Source organism: Astatotilapia calliptera, chromosome 11 (genome assembly GCF_964374335.1).
Source record: "Astatotilapia calliptera chromosome 11, fAstCal68.1, whole genome shotgun sequence".
Lineage (NCBI taxonomy): Eukaryota > Metazoa > Chordata > Actinopteri > Cichliformes > Cichlidae > Astatotilapia > Astatotilapia calliptera.
Window position 1 is genome coordinate 18,698,640 of NC_137432.1, and position 17,447 is coordinate 18,716,086.

The 17,447-nt window shown below is 41.6% G+C and overlaps 2 protein-coding genes across 4 annotated transcripts; both read left to right on the forward strand.

Annotated features, from left to right (window-relative positions):
* The first annotated feature begins 540 nt into the window (after positions 1 to 540).
* Positions 541 to 8,175, forward strand: smg9 (SMG9 nonsense mediated mRNA decay factor). Of its 2 annotated transcripts, XM_026185457.2 has the most exons (14): positions 541 to 684; positions 777 to 944; positions 1,027 to 1,101; positions 1,302 to 1,533; positions 1,640 to 1,737; positions 1,855 to 1,967; positions 3,146 to 3,257; positions 3,454 to 3,549; positions 3,708 to 3,793; positions 4,547 to 4,653; positions 4,737 to 4,844; positions 6,889 to 7,014; positions 7,106 to 7,250; positions 7,961 to 8,175. In XM_026185457.2, the coding sequence occupies exons 2-14, from the start codon at positions 798 to 800 to the stop codon at positions 8,037 to 8,039; spliced, it is 1,524 nt and encodes a 507-aa protein (XP_026041242.1). In that variant the 5' UTR covers positions 541 to 684; positions 777 to 797; the 3' UTR covers positions 8,040 to 8,175. The 2 variants fall into 2 exon arrangements, with proteins under 2 accessions (XP_026041242.1, XP_026041243.1); XM_026185458.2 differs by having other exon boundaries at positions 550 to 944.
* Positions 8,176 to 9,061: 886 nt separating this feature from the next.
* On the forward strand, positions 9,062 to 10,743 carry LOC113032507 (uncharacterized). Of its 2 annotated transcripts, none has more exons than XM_026185459.2 (5): positions 9,062 to 9,363; positions 9,506 to 9,622; positions 9,700 to 9,846; positions 10,146 to 10,256; positions 10,345 to 10,743. In XM_026185459.2, exons 1-5 carry the CDS (start codon positions 9,198 to 9,200, stop codon positions 10,584 to 10,586), a joined length of 783 nt encoding a protein of 260 aa, XP_026041244.1. In that variant the 5' UTR covers positions 9,062 to 9,197; the 3' UTR covers positions 10,587 to 10,743. The 2 variants fall into 2 exon arrangements, with proteins under 2 accessions (XP_026041244.1, XP_026041245.1); XM_026185460.2 differs by having other exon boundaries at positions 9,062 to 9,243.
* Positions 10,744 to 17,447: the final 6,704 nt, after the last annotated feature.

The window sequence follows — 17,447 nt, forward strand, 5'->3', positions numbered from 1 at the left end:
TCAAGTTTTATTCAAATTTTTAAAAATGTGACTCTTTTTTGAAATATAGATTAAAATGTTCTTGTGTAACAGCTTTATCAGATTTAATTCATTCATTCATTTAAAAATGAAGTCAAGTCAATAAAGTTTAATTTGACTTTGACTTGACTTCATTTTTAAATTAGGATGAAACTATGAAAAAAATCTGTTATACAGCTTTCATTACTGGGGAAATTTCAGATTTCAAAACAATGATTAAAACTAATTATATTATATTATATTATATTATATTATATTATATTATATTATATTATATTATATTATATTATATTATATTATATTATATTATATTATATTATATTATATTATATTATATTATATTTGTGATAAAATAGTTCCTGACAGGGGAACTAGTCATGTTTTAACTGTGTTTCAAATCGACTTCTTTTACATGACGAACAAGATGCATTTGTTTTGTACAAAAGAGATTTCCAGGCGGGTGGAACATTATCGCTTTCCTTATCCGCTCAGTTGAACCGTACACGGCAAACGCCAAGCCACGAAACAAACACTTCACCAGGAAGTCTTGGCTAGCGTTGTTTATAACCACCGTTAGGGTTGACTTATAATGATAGCTTCTAGCTAATTTTTACGTTTAAATGTTAACGATATTAAAAGCCATACCTTGAGGCGTCGGTATTAGAGGTCTGTCTTTTAGGAAACAGAATTTTAATTATAAATAATAGCTTTATCTCGGCTCTACTACCCGTCATTTACAAGCTTTCTGTAAACATCAGCTGTTCCAGGTGAGTCGCGATATGTCCGAGTCCGGTCACAGTCAACCCGGCATGTATGGGCAAGGGCGCAGGAGGAGGCGACGCCGAGGGGACAGAGATGTTGGCCCTCCGGGGCAAAATCTGTCCGGACCCAGTCGAGATCGGGATTACCAACCGAGAGAGCGAAGGGTACTTCAAACGATATACTGCTTTGGCCTCTGATTTTATCTTCTCTACATCAAAATACTTACTCGAATCATTTTCTTTCCAGGATGGAAGCGAGGATCCACCAGGTCCTCTAATTCAGAAGACCCCCATCATTCTTGCAAAACCTCCCGGAGAAAGGGTAGGTGGGCTTGTCTTTGAGACCACAAACTATAGTCTACAGTTTAAATTTGTGAGGTATCATTTTGCTTACCCTAACCGAATAGGAAGAATAGCCAAAATCAAAGAATATTCACAATGCCAGAACAAAACGAGCCGTACTTGTTTGTGCTTACGAAGCACTTCCATCTCCAATTCGTGCTGTTGTTTATATATTCTAAGGCTAAGCCCTCACAAAATACACCTGTCAGTGGAACACCAGTCCTTGAGAAGCCCATCATGCTAATGAAGGCCAGGGACGATGGAGTGAAGCCAGGGACACCTACTGAGTCGGCTGCACAGTCCTCTGGTCCACCCTCTAAGATAGAGAGGGAAGGGCAGCGACCTACTCAGCCTGTATACCAGATCCAAAACAGAGGAATGAGTGCTTCTGCATCGAGCAGTGCATTGGACCGTGAGTTGTTATAGACTCTACAAAAAGACATTTTATTTTCTTCTCCAAATTCAAAAGTATGTTCATGTGCAATAATTAAGGCCACAAGCTTTCATGTGACTTCCAGCCATGGTTGGGCAGTCCAAACTCCTTCCTCCGGAGAAAATGAAGCACAGCATTAAACTGGTGGATGATCAGATGAATTGGTGTGACAGTGCCATGGAGGTAAATTCATAGCATTTAATACATTTAGTTGATTTTGCAGATTTAAACAGTGCTTTCAGTTTACTTTATGATATGTGATCAAAGGAAACTGAGTGATGTTGTTGTGATGTGTTGCAGTATTTGAGGGACCAGACAGACATGTTGGTGGTGGGAGTTATTGGCTTGCAGGGAACTGGGAAATCCACCATCATGTCGCTGTTATCTGCCAACACTCCTGAGGAAGATCAAAGGTAAGGTTAAAGAATAAGATCAAGATGTAAAGTGTTCTGCACTACACACACTACTGAGGTTTTTGCAGACACATGACAACTAAATATACGGTGTTCAGTTTGGACCTGTGACAATCATGCTGATGGGTTAGGATGAAATGAATGGGACACCAGTTAGAGACCATTCCACACCTGTATAGCAACCACTGGGAAAAATCTGTATTTCCTGGATGGAGGTTGGCGGCAGTTGCATTGAAATGATTGCCAAAGTTTCAGTTACACCGGACTAGATACTATTTCATGACTTGCATTTAAAAATTTGGAGTCCCTGATGGTTTGGCAAAAACCTCCTTGTTGAGCAATATCCGCATGACTCACGTGAGAAATATCAGTAGTGTTTTGGTTTGGGCCAAACTCATGCACATAGGCTTAACTGGTGATTTTTAAATTGCAGAAGATTTGAAATGATGAAAGTGCTTAATTACACAAAAAGACAGGAAAAAGGTCTTTGGCTTGTCTTAAAGCACGCTGAGTGGTCACTGATAATAGAAAAGTACTCTATAATTGCCATTCACTTAAATTGATCCAACACACAAACTGTAGGGAACGGCGATGTGATGGCTGAAGCTCAAGAGATGGCGCATTTCATTTACTATTTAGAAGGTTATTGGTTTAAACCCTAGGTGCTCCAGTCTGCATGCCAAATATCCTTGGGCAACAAACTGATTCCTAAATTCCTCTCCGATGCATCCATCAGAGTGTGACGCACATAACCCAGGAGGTGCCCAGGAGGCACTTTCCCTTATTCAAGTGAAATGCCTACTTAAGTTAAGAGGGAATGAGGTAATACAACCGTAGAACTTGTCTGAATACATTTTATCCCTGCCATCAAAACGCAGAACATCTAGTTCCCAACCACTGAGCCGTGGCACATAGGTGTGTCGTGGAAGATTGTGGTTCCACTCCTGCAGGGAAAAATTATCAATATGCTTTTTGTAACATTTTGTTTGGTGGTGTGCCATGTGATTTTTCTAATATGAAATATACTCAATATAATACTCTATATTTGTCTGATAATTACAGATGCATTTCTTTTTTTAAAGGATCAATGCGAGTACTTTAATAATTAATTTGAGAAAAATCACTTGAACAGTTCTTTGGAGGTGATATTGAATAAAAACGTGTGTTTGTTTGAACAGGAGTTTTGTATTCAGACCCCAGACTCAAGAAATCAAGGAAAGAGGTGGAAATCAGAGCACAGGGATTGATTTCTTCATCACACAGGAGAGAGTTATCTTCTTGGATACGCAGGTATGAATGAAGTATTGTGATTAGAAATGACAGTTTCTACAGTTTACTGTAGTATTTTCTTTTTGCTGTCAGAATGTAAGTTGGTACAAACTGTCTGTAATGTTAACCTTGGAACTGCAAGATGTCTAACTGTGGTTAAGGATTTGTTGTGCTGAAGCAACAACATGTTTCACTGTGTTTAAATGTCATTCTTCAGCCAATGCTTAGCCCATCAATTCTGGATCATCTTATCAACAATGATCGGAAGTTACCTCCAGAATACAATCTTCCTCATACATATGTTGAGATGCAGGTATGTGGCTGGCCTGCGGAGGACAGTATATAATAATATGAATGCTGGTGCTAAACACTTTAGTTTTGGGATTCATTGTTTGATGTTGGTTTAGTGATCGTATTTATTCTTTTCTACAAATAAAGCATGTTTGTACTCTCTGTATAATTCTTCTACAGTCTCTTCAGATCGCTGCCTTCCTGTTTACAGTGTGCCATGTTGTAATTGTGGTTCAAGACTGGTTCACTGATTTGAACCTTTACAGGTGAGTATTTTAGGTCTGCGATGGACCTGTGCTCTCAAGATGGTTGTGATTATAATTTTAAAGCCCAATACTCTCAAAGGAATGCTGAACATTTCATGCTATATCTTAAAAGGATATTTGTTTTTGCTTTTTCATAAGCTCAGCAATGTTGTTCTTTCAGCCAGTCTGACATTTTAAACAGGCAAATCCAGACCTGTGTAAAATGTCAGACTCCATGCCCATCTAACATGTGCTGACATTTATTACCTTTTGTACGCCACAATCCATTTGGATCAGTTCATGACTCATTTTCTTCACACAGCATAACAAACAATCTGAGCAACTCTGGCTATGTGATTAAAAACCTTTTCCCTTTGCATAGCATTCTTGCCTAATGCTGAAAATATTGCCATTAAAAGCAAGTTTTCACTGGCTTTGTACATAGCTTAAAATGATATCTCTGTAGTAGAAAGCTACAGTTTTAATCAGCACAAATATTGATATGATTATGTATTGTTTTGGCATCCTTTGGTGAAAAATCAATGTCAGATTACCAAACAATGGTTTTTACCAGGGCTATTGCCAAGTAGCATCTCACATTGGCACAGCAGGAAAATGGCAGATTCTGTATATTTACATATGTAACTATCCAAGCAAATTTTACCTGTACTCTTTCCACTCAGTAAAATGATCTAATTCTCATTATTATTGCTTCTTGTGACACAAATTGATTCCACAGCTGAAGTTATATTATGGTGTCACCTTTATGGACAGGTTTCTTCAGACTGCTGAGATGCTGAAACCTTCCACACCATCTGCAAGCCACGACAGCACCGGCTCTTCAGGCAGTGATGACGGAGCAGAGTATTATCCACATATAGGTGGCTGTTTAATGCTGACGCGCTATATTTGACACACAAACCAAATTTAAGCATGTCAAAGTTTAAATTTCTTTCTCCCCCAGTTTTCCTCCAGAACAAGGCCAGACGGGATGATTTCTGCCCAAGAAATCTGAAGAACATGCATATGGTGGTCAACAAATTAATGGCTCATTCTCACCTCAAATACAAAGGTGCAAAACTACAACAAATTTCTCTTTATGTTAATGTTTTATGTGTAAGTAGTAATGAATGCCAGTAAGGGAGCTGGTAGAAGAAAATGAATGTGATATGGTGGCAAAAAAAAGTTAAGTAAATGGTAAGAAATTATCTACATTTAAAGTACTGGGACGATCGTGGCTCAAGAGTTGGGAGTTCACCTTGTAATCGGAAGGTTGCCGGTTCGAGCCCCGGCTTGGACAGTCTCAGTCGTTGTGTCCTTGGGCAAGACACTTCACCCGTTGCCTACTGGTGGTGGTCAGAGGGCCCGGTGGCGCCAGTGTCCGGCAGCCTCGCCTCTGTCAGTGCGCCCCAGGGTGGCTGTGGCTACAATGTAGCTTGCCATCTCCAGTGTGTGAATGTGTGTGTGAATGGGTGGATGACTGGTTGTGTAAAGCGCTTTGGGGTCCTTAGGGACTAGAAAAGCACTATACAAATACAGGCCATTTACCATTTACTGTGCAAATCTTGAGTCACCCCTCAAAACATGAATGGAAATGCAGTGTATAAGGAAAATACGAAACTTTAAAGTCAGTATTTGGAATGACTACTTTTTCTCTTCTGAACTCTCTTAGGAAAGCTTTGTTATCATTTCTTTAAGCAGTCTTCAGGAACTGTTCTCCACATTTATTGAAGGACAGTCAAAACTCTTCTTTCGACGTTGGCTGCCTTTTGTTACATTTTCTATGGATGATTGCAAACAGTTTTAATTATTTTTGATGTCCAAGTTCTGGGGAGGCCAATCCATGACTGATATAGGGCTGGGCAATATGAGGAAAATCTATATTGTGTAATTTTTTTACTATATCAAGATACATGATATATATCGCGATATGTTTAAATAACCTCCAAAACAAGTGTCATTTTCAATCATGCAGTGCCAAAAATGACACTGGTGTACTCATTTAAATTTTTTCTACAAAGAATCTGAATGAATTGACATGTTTTATTTTAACAGTAACCATCAGTTTCATACAGGGATTTTTCACAAATGACTATGCTGTCACAGTAAGTCTCTTTCTGTGGTCAACACTACACCTTTAACAAATAAAGATCATAGCAGCACAAAAAACTTTGAGCAATAATTAACGAGACAAAACAACTGAAATTAAAAAGGTGCTCCTTTGTGCTTTACAACATATAAAAAAATGTGATGACCTCAAATTATAGAGACAAAAGTCTACATAATGACTATAAAAACGACTGACCAAGAACAGTCACTGTTATCACAGATGGTTTATTTGAGGTTTTCTTTGGTGTGGGGAGACATTGACATGCAGAGTTTAAATTGGTCTTAATTTTGCAGTTGAACTTGTGGTACTGATACCTTTAGGGGCATAATTTTACAGCATGTTTCGCAAATTACCCCATTTTGTTTGGCATCCTCCTTGTGAAAGTCAAACAATAGCGAGTCTCATTCCCTTGCTCATCCGATACTCATGCTGTTGCTATTTTTCCTTATCCAGGAGTATATAGAGACATATCCTCAACGCAGTTGCTGGGTAGAAGAATTTCTGGGTGGGGGGTTTATAGCGCCCACCCCCAGACTGATAGTGTTCCTGTGAGTGTTTTTCTAGCCAGGTATGCTTTCATGGCATTGACAGTGTGTTTGGGATCATTCTCCCATGATCAATGTCAAAATTAATCCTTTTCTGCATTCATAACTCTATCAACACCACTGGCTGAAATACCTCCCCAAACTATGACCCTCTACCATGTTATACAGATGGCTGTAGACAATCACTGTTGTGCCTCTCTTCTGACCTCCATACATATCACTGATGATTTAACCCAAAAGTTCTAAATGTGCATTCAGGAGTGGTAAAAGGCTCCATCAGGTTTATGGTGTTTCTAGATGAAAACCTTTTGTTTGCTTTGTACTTGTGAGCAAAATGATATTTTGTGACTGTTCAAAGGTTTTTAGTGAATGTGTTTGGTTTTGAAGTCCTGTAAACAAAGCATCACTTCTGAAGTGGATTAACAGGCTGGCCACAACTATAACATGTGTTTTATTCTCAGGAACATTATCCATGCTTGACTGCAATGTCTTCCCAGGCCTGGGGCAGGACTATCTGACAACCGAGGTCAATATGTTTTTGCTTCCTGTGCAGGAAAATGACGGGGAGGATAATTTGACCAAAGCAGGTTACAAACATTTATTCTTCTCATAAGGTAAAACTCAAGTGACATCTCGTGTGTTGTGTGAAAAATAAATGAATCTTTGTACGTTGTTTAGGGTCAGGAACGTACCCACTGTTCTCTCTGCTCCCCGGCTATAGAGGACACCCGGCCTTTTCCACCATGGTTTCAAAACTCCGCAGCCAAATACTGGCCATGCCCCGCTGTCAGCTGTCACACACTATTCTCACTGAGAAAAACTGGTAAACATCATATCAGTACTATTTATTTATAAATGAATAATTATTTTATTCATATTCCACTATTCAAAAAGTGTAGGTGACTAATCCATGGTAAAAAAAGTGAGACAACCAAGTAAATACATCCTGCACCCAGGGTGAGAATCAGTTTTATGTTTTAAACTGGTTTGCTCAACAAAGCCATCATAAATGTCATTGTTTTTGAACTCTCATAGAAACAGTTTTTAATCCCTGTGGAAGAAATGCAAAATATCTATTAGAGATGAGGGGTCTCTCTGCTTCCCTTTACTTTCAGTGACTACAACCTGCTGTCTTTTTGTTTTGTTTTTTGTAAACAACAGAAAATGAGCGCTGGTGGTTTGTTGTGAAATAGTTTTCTGAGGTGCAACTTGCTGCATGTACCTACAAGCACAAAACTTTCAGAGTAGTGAAAAATATTTCTTGCTGTGGGATATCAGGTTAATTTTTTTCTGAACATGCTTAAAACAATATCAATTGAAAATGAAATACTACAGTGAAAAGAAACATATTTCCATGCCATATAAAGAAAGTAAAAGTGTTAATAATTAAGGTTGGTGCAGAAATGCATAATATTTGGATTTTTTTCTTCTTTGTACTATGTCACTGTAATTTTGTGAAATCTTGAGACATTATTGGGATTTCGTTTAAGTTTATCCCTCTGTTTCCTGTCTTAACTTTCTTTGCTTTCACAGGTTTCACTATGCAGCTCGTATCTGGGATGGTGTGAAAAAGTCCTCGGCCCTCTCTGAATACAGTCGTCTGCTCTGCTGACACGTGTTTAACTGCTCTTATGTACAGTTTTATTTCACTGATCAGATCACACAAAGACAAAAGAAGTGCAGCTGAATGGGATGTTGAAAAAAAAAAAAAACATCACTGGGACATAAAATAAATATAATTATTCAGACTTTGAGTCCTGCTTGTTCTATAGTGTCCTGGGACTGTCCTCAGGAATTCTGATAGTTACAGATAAAGTTACAGCCTGTGCAGAGGTGGTGAGCGGGAAAAGAAAGTGTCTTCTCTCAGCACATGTCTAATAAAAATGCGAGAATAGTTTTTAAATTCAAGTCATTCTTGACTGTGTTTCAGTTTTGATGCACTGATACTTAACATGTTTTATAAGGTGAAAATACAGATTTCTGTCTTGTTATTACCTTTGTAAAAAGTATGGTAAAAATGAAAGAGAGAACTGGTGGGCCTGGTTTTTTAAAGATATATGTTGTATTGTAGAATGCATGTAGCATGCATCACAGTCAGTTTTTTTTTCATTCAGTGCCACTAGAGTGGTTGCATGGTTAAAACATACTCTGCTGACAACTGAAACAGTCACTGGTTATCAAAGAAAAAAAAAAACAATTCACGTCCGTTCTAAAAGAAAATGATTTGCAGCCTAAATGCAGCCTAAACATATTTTAGCAATAGAATGAAACGACTTTAAAGAATATTCCATCAAATATATGATACAAAAATCAGCAATTTAATAACACTAAAACTTCAGCTATGAATAGAAGCATATATATAGCCACCTGTCATCAATACACTGATACAAAAATCAATAAGGCATTTTATTATCACTAAAACTTCAAACAAATAAACAAACTGGAACTAAACAGGTTTTTAAACTAGTTTTAATAGATATTATTCTTCCTCATACATATGTTGAGATTCAGGTATTCTATGTTATTCTATTTTAACTTTGGAGAATTCTAACTAATACCAATTTAATTATCTAGATATAGGTTCTATGAAGTCTATTCATATATACATATATGCTGTTTCAAAGGCTTGTTTTTGATAGTCAGGTTCTTTCATTGTCAAAGGAGGAGTTAAGGAGTGGTCACAGCAAGAAGACCACTTCCCCCCAATAAGAATTACTTATAAACTGAACAGAAACTAAACAGAAATTCACTTCTATCTGACCATCACACAATGCAGATCTTTGTGCTGATCCTTGGGATTGTGCTGCTCCCTAAAGGCAAGTTTTTGTTCAGTTATCTGTTCTTTAACATTTTTAAACCAGCAAGTTCTGTAATATTCAATGAAATGTTTTCTTTTTTAATGCTTTTACAACAAGTGTCATTACATCTTAGTAAAGGTTTGTCAATTCTACAAATGATTGCACTATTTATTGTACTGTTAGCCATCTATTTTTCAAACTGTTTTAGTGAATGTTTTAGAATATGTCCATGCATTGGAAGCAAGAGAAAGTTTACTTGTCTTTATCTTTGTTTTATCAGCCTGTGCTTTGAAATGTTACGAATGCATACCGGACCTCTCTGGAAGCTGCGCTCAGACAACAAAAGAATGTCCTTCCAACACTCAGTGTGCATCAGTCAGAATAGCTTCATACGCAGGTTTGATTTTGTATAGTTCTTATTTTATTCTTCTTTTAAACTGGTTCAGTTTTCAATGGTTCGTCTTTTTGTTGCAGGTGGTTCAAAACTGGTTGATATTAAAGGTAAAAGTTGTGCTGCGGCTGAGGAGTGTGTTCAGGCCTCAATCAACTTTGGAGGCGCCCGAACTCTAATTACCAGCAAGTGTTGCACCTCTGATCTTTGCAACTCTCAAGATGCCCCTGGTAATTTCTATCATGCTTCTTGGTATTTTGAAATCTAATTTCCTGTTCTTGAAACTTAAAAAATAAAAAATCTTTTTATCAAATATGTTGAGAAATTTTAAAGTGGGTCAATCGTCGTATTTGCTTGAATAGATCAGGGCAAAATAATCAATCTGTGAAAATTTCCTGATTGAAAATTCTCAAACAAACATATTAGTAACATATTGTTTTCTGTTGGGTTTTTTTCCAAGCTGATGTTTTTGGCACACAGTTAAAATAAGCAGGGAAACAAATATTACAAATATTTCTGTATTCAACAGAGGGCAGCATCTCATCTCCAAATGGGAAAAAGTGCTTCCAATGTGTTGGAAACGATTGCACACAAACTCTAAACTGCAACGGAAATGAGGACCACTGCATCTCATCAGCAAGTAATATACCGACAGGATTCAGTGTCTGCATGTTTGTTCTTTTCTGCTCAGACAAATGTTCTGTTATTCCTTCCTTTCATTTCCTCAGTGACTGCAGAAGGACAAAAGGTGACTGTAAAGGGCTGCGCCTCCAAGCTGATTTGCTCAAGCACACAATCTCCACAGATCACAGGAATCACTGCAGCAGAAATCAGCTGCTGCCAGGGTGACCTCTGCAACAGTGCTGGGATGACAACTACATCACAGCCCAGTAGTACAACTGCTGGCACTACAGCTGTTGGCCGTCTGCTCTTTGTCACAACGCTGATCTCTCTGGTCTTGTTCTCTTAGCTGATGAAACAACAGCATCACATCCCAGCTTTTCATATGACTGTCACAATGTTTCCTCCCATTTCACCAGACCTTAAAAAATTATTGAAAATTTTGTAACTAAATATAATTTTCGGTTTGTGGAAAAAAATTAACGAATAAATTTCTTAAAATCCTATATGCATCTCTGTTTCCTTTAAGTCTCAAAATCATTTTGCACGCACATTTAAAGGTTATCGTAAGGAGTCAGTGAGACATTTTCCTGAATTAATAGAAAAGTAAAATACAAATATGGTGGTTTTTGACAATTAAATTCAAATTCAAATTTTATTTGTCACACACACACAACCATACACAGTATGACATGGGGGTGAAATGCTTGTAGCTGTACAATGCCCGACCATTAAATGACAGAAGAAAAGTTCTACAATATTTACAATTTACTACAAAAATTTACAAATTAACTTAGGAATTTACAGTAAAGAATGTGCAAATAGCAGAAGAGATTATAAAGATAAGGATTATAAATTATAGGAATTATAGGATTATAGGAAATGTGTGGTGGTGCGTGTGGTGACGTGTGTGAGAGTCCAGTCTTATAGTGACGTGTTTGGGAGAGTCCAGTCCTACACCTGGTTCAGGCCCCGAATAGCCTGGGGGAAGAAGCTCCTCTTCATTCTCTCTGTTTTGGCCTTAAGGGAGCGGAAGCGCTTCCCAGACCTCAACAGTGAGAAGAGTCCATTGTTGGGATGGGAGAGGTCCATCATAATCTTCCTAGCTTTGGACTTGCACCGCTTGGTGTAGATGGACAGCAGGTCAGGGAGCTCTGATTGAATGATGCGTTCTGCCGAGCGCACCACCCTTTGCAGATCTCGTCTATCCTGCTTGGTGCTGTTCCCAAACCAGGTGCAGATGTTTGACGTCAGGACGCTCTCGATGGTGCAGGAGTAGAAGTTCTTGAGCACCTTCAGTGGCAGATGAAAGTCTCTAAGTCTTCTGAGGAAGAAGAGACGCTGACGGGCTTTCTTAACCAGGGTGTTGATGTGACAGGACCATGACAGGTCCTGAGTGATGTGGACACCCAGGTATCGGAAACTGTCCACTCTCTCCACTGGCGTGCCACTGATGATGAGGGGTTTGTAATTCCTCGCCTGCTTTGTAGTGAAGTCCACGATCAGCTCCTTAGTCTTGCTGATGTTTAGGAGGAGGTTATTCTCCTGGCACCAGGTCTCCAGGTTCCTAATCTCCTCCAGGTAGGCCGTCTCGATGTTGTCGGAGATCAGGCCCACAACAGCAGTGTCGTCAGCAAACTTGACAATGGAGGTGGTGTCGGATGTGGCTACACAGTCATAAGTGTACAGTGAGTACAGCAGGGGGCTTAAAACACAGCCCTGAGGCACTCCAGTGCTGAGTGAGATGGAGGGGGAGACTTGTTTTCCCACCCTCACTGATTGGGGTCTGTCTGTGAGGAAGTTGAGGATCCACTGACACAGTGATGAGCTGAGTCCTAGATCCGTCAACTTGGTGAAAAGCTTAGAGGGAATTATTGTGTTGAATGCTGAACTGTAGTCCACGAACAGCATCCTAACATAATTCCCTCTGCCAGTGTCCAGGTGACTCAGGGATGTGTGGAGCAGGTGAGATATGGCATCGTCTGTGGAACGATTAGTCCGGTAAGCAAACTGAAGTGAGTCGATGGTGGGAGGAAGTGAAGAAGTGATGTGATCTCTCATCAGTCTTTCAAAACACTTCATCACAATTGAAGTCAGTGCTACTGGACGGTAGTCATTGTGGCAAGCGGGCTGTTGTTTCTTTGGAACAGGGACAATAATGGACCGTTTGAAGCACGTGGGAACCACAGCTTGGGCCAGGGAGAGGTTGAAGATCTCCGTGAACACCGGTGCTAGTTGATCAGCGCAGGCTCTAAGGACCCGGCCAGGGATTGCATCTGGTCCTGCTGCCTTCCTGGTGTTCACCCTCCTGAAGGTGTTCCTCACGGCATGCTCTGTGATGACGAATGCATTTTCTTCACTGGTGCACTCCGAGCGCGCGCAGCCGTTTGTTGTTTTAATTGCTGCGGCGTCGAAGCGAGCATAAAACGTGTTCAGCTCATCAGCCAGTGAAGCATCGGCATTCATCATTGAAGAAGCTGGTCGTTTATAGTCCGTTATAGTCCGCAGTCCTTTCCACAGGCTCCTAGAGTCGCACTGTTGTAGCTGTGACTCTAGTTTTTCCCCGTAGCTCCGCTTTGCCTTTCGGACCGCGCTGCGCACGTTGTAGGACGCAGCCTTGTATAGGTCCATATTACCGGAGACAAGCCCTTCATTGTAGGCAGCGGTGCGTGATCTCAGAGCGTCGCGGATGTTTTTATCCACCCACGGCTTCTGGTTGGGAAACGTTCGGATGATAGTTCTTTCTGCTGTGTCGTCCGCTAGTTTCCCGATAAATCCCACAACCGCTTCCGTAAACATGTTGATGTCATCAGAGCTGCGCCGAAACATGTCCCAGTCTGCGTCATCCAGTGCGTCCTGCAGCGCGGCCACCGATTGGTCCGTCCAGCGAGCGACCGCCCTCCTGATTGGTGGTTGCTGCTTTAGCCTTTGTTTGTAAGCAGGTATGAGGAAGATGGCGGAATGGTCCGATTTTCCAAATGCCGGCAGGGGTTGAGCCTTGTAACAGTTCTTGAACGGGGTGTAGCAGTGGTCTAATGTCCTCGTGCCCCGGGTGGGGCAGTTGATGTGCTGGTGAAGGTTGTGAAATGTCCGTTTGAGATTCACTCTGTTAAAATCTCCCATAACAATGAGTGCGGCATCTCGGTGAAGTGTTTGTTGATGTGTGAGAGCCTCATGTAGCTCACATAAGGCAGTGTCCGAGTCCGCGTGAGGCGGAATGTAAACAGTGCAGGCAATGACCGCAGTGAATTCCCGAGGGAGATAGAAAGGGCGACACTTAACGATCAAAAGCTCCAGATTGGGCGAGCAAGAGCGTGTGAGTGGGGAGATGTTTGTGCTGTCGCACCATCTGTTGTTCACCATCAAACACACTCCACCACCTCTTTTCTTCCCCGACTCCATTGTCCTGTCCATGCGGTAAACCGAAAAGAACCCCGTCGGCTGCATGGCGTGGTCTGGTATCGCTGGGTTCAGCCAAGTCTCGGTGAAGCAGAGGAGGTTGCAGTCCTGAATGTCTCTCTGGAACTTGATTCTGGCTCTGAGGTCATCAAGCTTGTTCTCGATGGATTGAACATTGGCTAGCAGGATACTGGGCATGGGTGCGCGGTGTGCGCGAGCCCGTAGCCTGTTCCTGATGCCTGTTCCTGAATTATGTGTAAACAGAATAGCACAGAGTTAGTGAAGGAGTGCTTACAGTGCAAAGTGTACTCATTATTCTTGAACTGTCACCTACTAACTGCCTTTCAAGTTTGTGTGACTAACACACAACCAGATGATGATGTAGAGTCAAAAGTGTAAATACACTGATCATGGGCATTATTGGTCCAGCTAGGTTTGGGTGATTTGCATTTTTTTTTTTGCAGATTGTATTTACTCTAATATAATCTATTTAGAGTATTTATATTATAATATATTATATTATAATCTAATTTATTATATTAGATTATATAATAATTATATAATAATCTAATACAAACTCATATAAGATTTGTTTGATGTTCTGGCATAAACACATATATGAATACATTCTTAAAATGTATGTGTACGCAGTGTTGGGAAGGTTACTTTTAAAATGTATTCCATTACAGAATACAGAATACATGCCCCAAAATGTATTCTGTAACGTATTCCGTTACGTTACTCAATGACAGTAACGTATTCTGAATACTTTGGATTACTTAATATATTATCATGCTTTTTACAACAACGTGAATGTACTAATGCTGTGTGATTTATTACTATTACTGAAGGTCCGCGTCTCCGAACTGTAGTAAAGGGACCTCTGACTAATACGGCGGGGTCTCTGTCGGCTCGTAGCCGAAAAATAGCTTTACTTTGTTGTGTGGGTCAACTTTTCTTGCGAGAGACAGAGAGAGGCGTTGAAAGACTGCTCCAATTGTTTTCGGAGGAAAACACGAACACGGTGTACAGTCGAGTCTTAATAGTTTACTTACAACTGGGCTCGTCAGGCACTCTTCTTGGCTGAAGTGGTTGTTATTATATTTACATGCTTCCAGCTCCCGTTTTTCCTCGATGACAACTCGTACCTTTCCACTCCCCTTTTTCTCCCTCCTCGCTCACAGACCCATAACGTGTATGGCAGTCCATTCTCCCTGCAGCACGGACTACACTGCCCATGATGCTACATTCTTTAGAGCTATGCTTGTAGCATTCTGCCTATTAGCTTAGCACAACAACAACAACAACAACGAAAAGGCGCTCTCTCACCCAGGAAACACACAGTCGCAGAGAGAGAGAGAGAGCGTCGCCCTGTAACCATGGCAACCGTAACGCTGCCGCCTGGAACAACAGAACGCAGCTGTCAAACAAAACCCAAACAGTCCTGACCCGCGACAATATGAAACAGGAAAGTACCGCAGTGTAATCCATTTATTTCAACAAAGTAACTGTATTCTGAATACCACCTTTTTAAACGGTAACTGTAACGGAATACAGTTACTCATATTTTGTATTTTAAATACGTAACGGCGGTACATGTATTCCGTTACTCCCCAACACTGTGTGTACGCGATAGTCAATATTATGGGTTATCAAATTAATAAGACATAAAGAAAATATGGCTGAACTAATCTACCGATCCGCAGTAACTCGTTAACAGATTTGCCGCATTATGGCGTTAATGTCATTTTAAGGAGATTAACGCTGACAGCACTAGTGGGAATCCAATGAATATGACTGCACATTTACACCGACATCATCCTAGTGCAAAGGCAAATGGAAGCAGACAAAAACTACGGAGCCCCGCAGGGGACATGGGAGAAAAAAAAATTAAGACGGACTTTTGCGAGATCTCGCAAAACTACGGCGCCCCGCAGGGGACATGGGAGAAAAAAAATTAGGGAGAAAAAAAAAAATTAGGGAGAAAAAAAAAAATTAAGACGGACTTTTGCGAGATCTCGCAAAAGTATTGCGAGAGCTCGCAAAAGTATTGCGAGATCCCGAGTTTGTTTTGCGAGATCTCGCAAAACTCCAACAATGGCGGCAGCTACTTAGTTGTAATATTACTCTTTCTGGGTCACAAAATACACTTTTAAGATATTTTGAGGCGTGAATGTAGTTGTGTAAACGTCAGATACCTGCTCGGTTTACAAGACATCACATACTTGCAAAAGTGCTCCAACGTTTTTGGAGATCTGACACCCACTAGCTCGAAGCTAACGGGAGGTCGAGACCTACTACAGCCCGGAGGAACACCGCTTTCCCGGCACATCGTGCCTCGACCTCCCGGTCGGCTTCGAGCTGGCGGCCTCCGAAGAATGCGGCTAAAACTTTTGCGATACTTTTGCGAGCTCTCGCAATACTTTTGCGAGATCTCGCAAAAGTCCGTCTTAATTTTTTTTTTCTCCCTAATTTTTTTTTTTCTCCCTAATTTTTTTTTCTCCCATGTCCCCTGCGGGGCTCCGTACAAAACAAACTCGGGATCTCGCAAAACTTTTGCGAGATCTCGCAAAACAAACTCGGGATCACGCAAAAGATCCTGCTCCTTTTTGATAGCGTTTCAGTTGAAGGGTGCGGTGCTACGGTACGGGGCTCCATACGGTGCGGACATGGAGGAGGATTTAGAACATTTCTTGTGGTCAAGAGAGGTCCCACACGACGACATCATGCACATGCAACAAGACAAAGTACGTATAAACAACAAAGCATTAAACACCGCGGTTCAAAAGGCGAGTAACTTGTTGAAAAACCGAGGTCATATATGCAGGCCTTTAATGTTAATTCTTGTAAATATTGTAACGTTCACAAGAACCAGACGGTTGGGGTCTCAGTTTGTCCGTTTATTCGGCACATAAGCCAGCGGGTTGTTAACTCAGGGGGAAGCGCTCTCGAACTACACCTCTCTTCAGCCTGGCACACACACAGAACAACCAGGTCCCCCCACCCCTTCCTGTACACCACCCTCACTACTTCCTGCAGCCCAACCAAACATGAATCTTAAAGGAACAACAACAGTGTGCAGAGAAAACCAACATGTCACTGTCCAGTAACACTTAACCATCGTTACACTGCCCCCCCAGCAATAAGTTCCTCGTCCCCGAGGGAACGACACAGTCTCTGAGGCGGGGCGGTAGCCTACGTTCCCTCCTTGACCTCCTGAGCCCCTGAGGAGGACGCAGAGCTTCGGGGCTTTGGGGTGAAGAGTCCGAGGGGGGGGAACGCAGCCCCGGTCGGGGGCCCCTCTGAGCAGGGTCATGGACGCTCTGTACACGTCCCTCTGGAAAGGAGGGGAGGGACTGTCCTCTGTAGGGGGCCATCCGGTCTCTGTGCAGCGCTACTATCCTCCCCCTAGGAGGCAACTGCACCCTGTAAACAACCTCCCCCACTCACTCTAGGACGCTGCAAGGCCCCACCCAGCTGCTATCCAGTTTAGGACACCGTCCCTTCTTCCTCTTTGGGCTGTAGACCCACACCAGCTCCCCAGCACGGAAGTGCCTCCCTTTAGTGGTGATGTCGTAATTCCTCTTTTGGCGCAGGCCTGCCTTCGCCAGCTGCTCTCGGGCGTAGGAATGTGCAGAATCCAGCCGGTCCTGCAGCTTCCTTGCGTAGTCCCGGCCCGGTGGTGCCTCTGGCGCGTCCGGGGGTTTCCCAAAAGCCAACTCTGCAGGAGTTCTCAGCTCTCTCCCTAACATGAGCAGGGCAGGCGTACACTGGGTGGAGTCCTGCACTACCGACCTGTAGGCTGTTACAC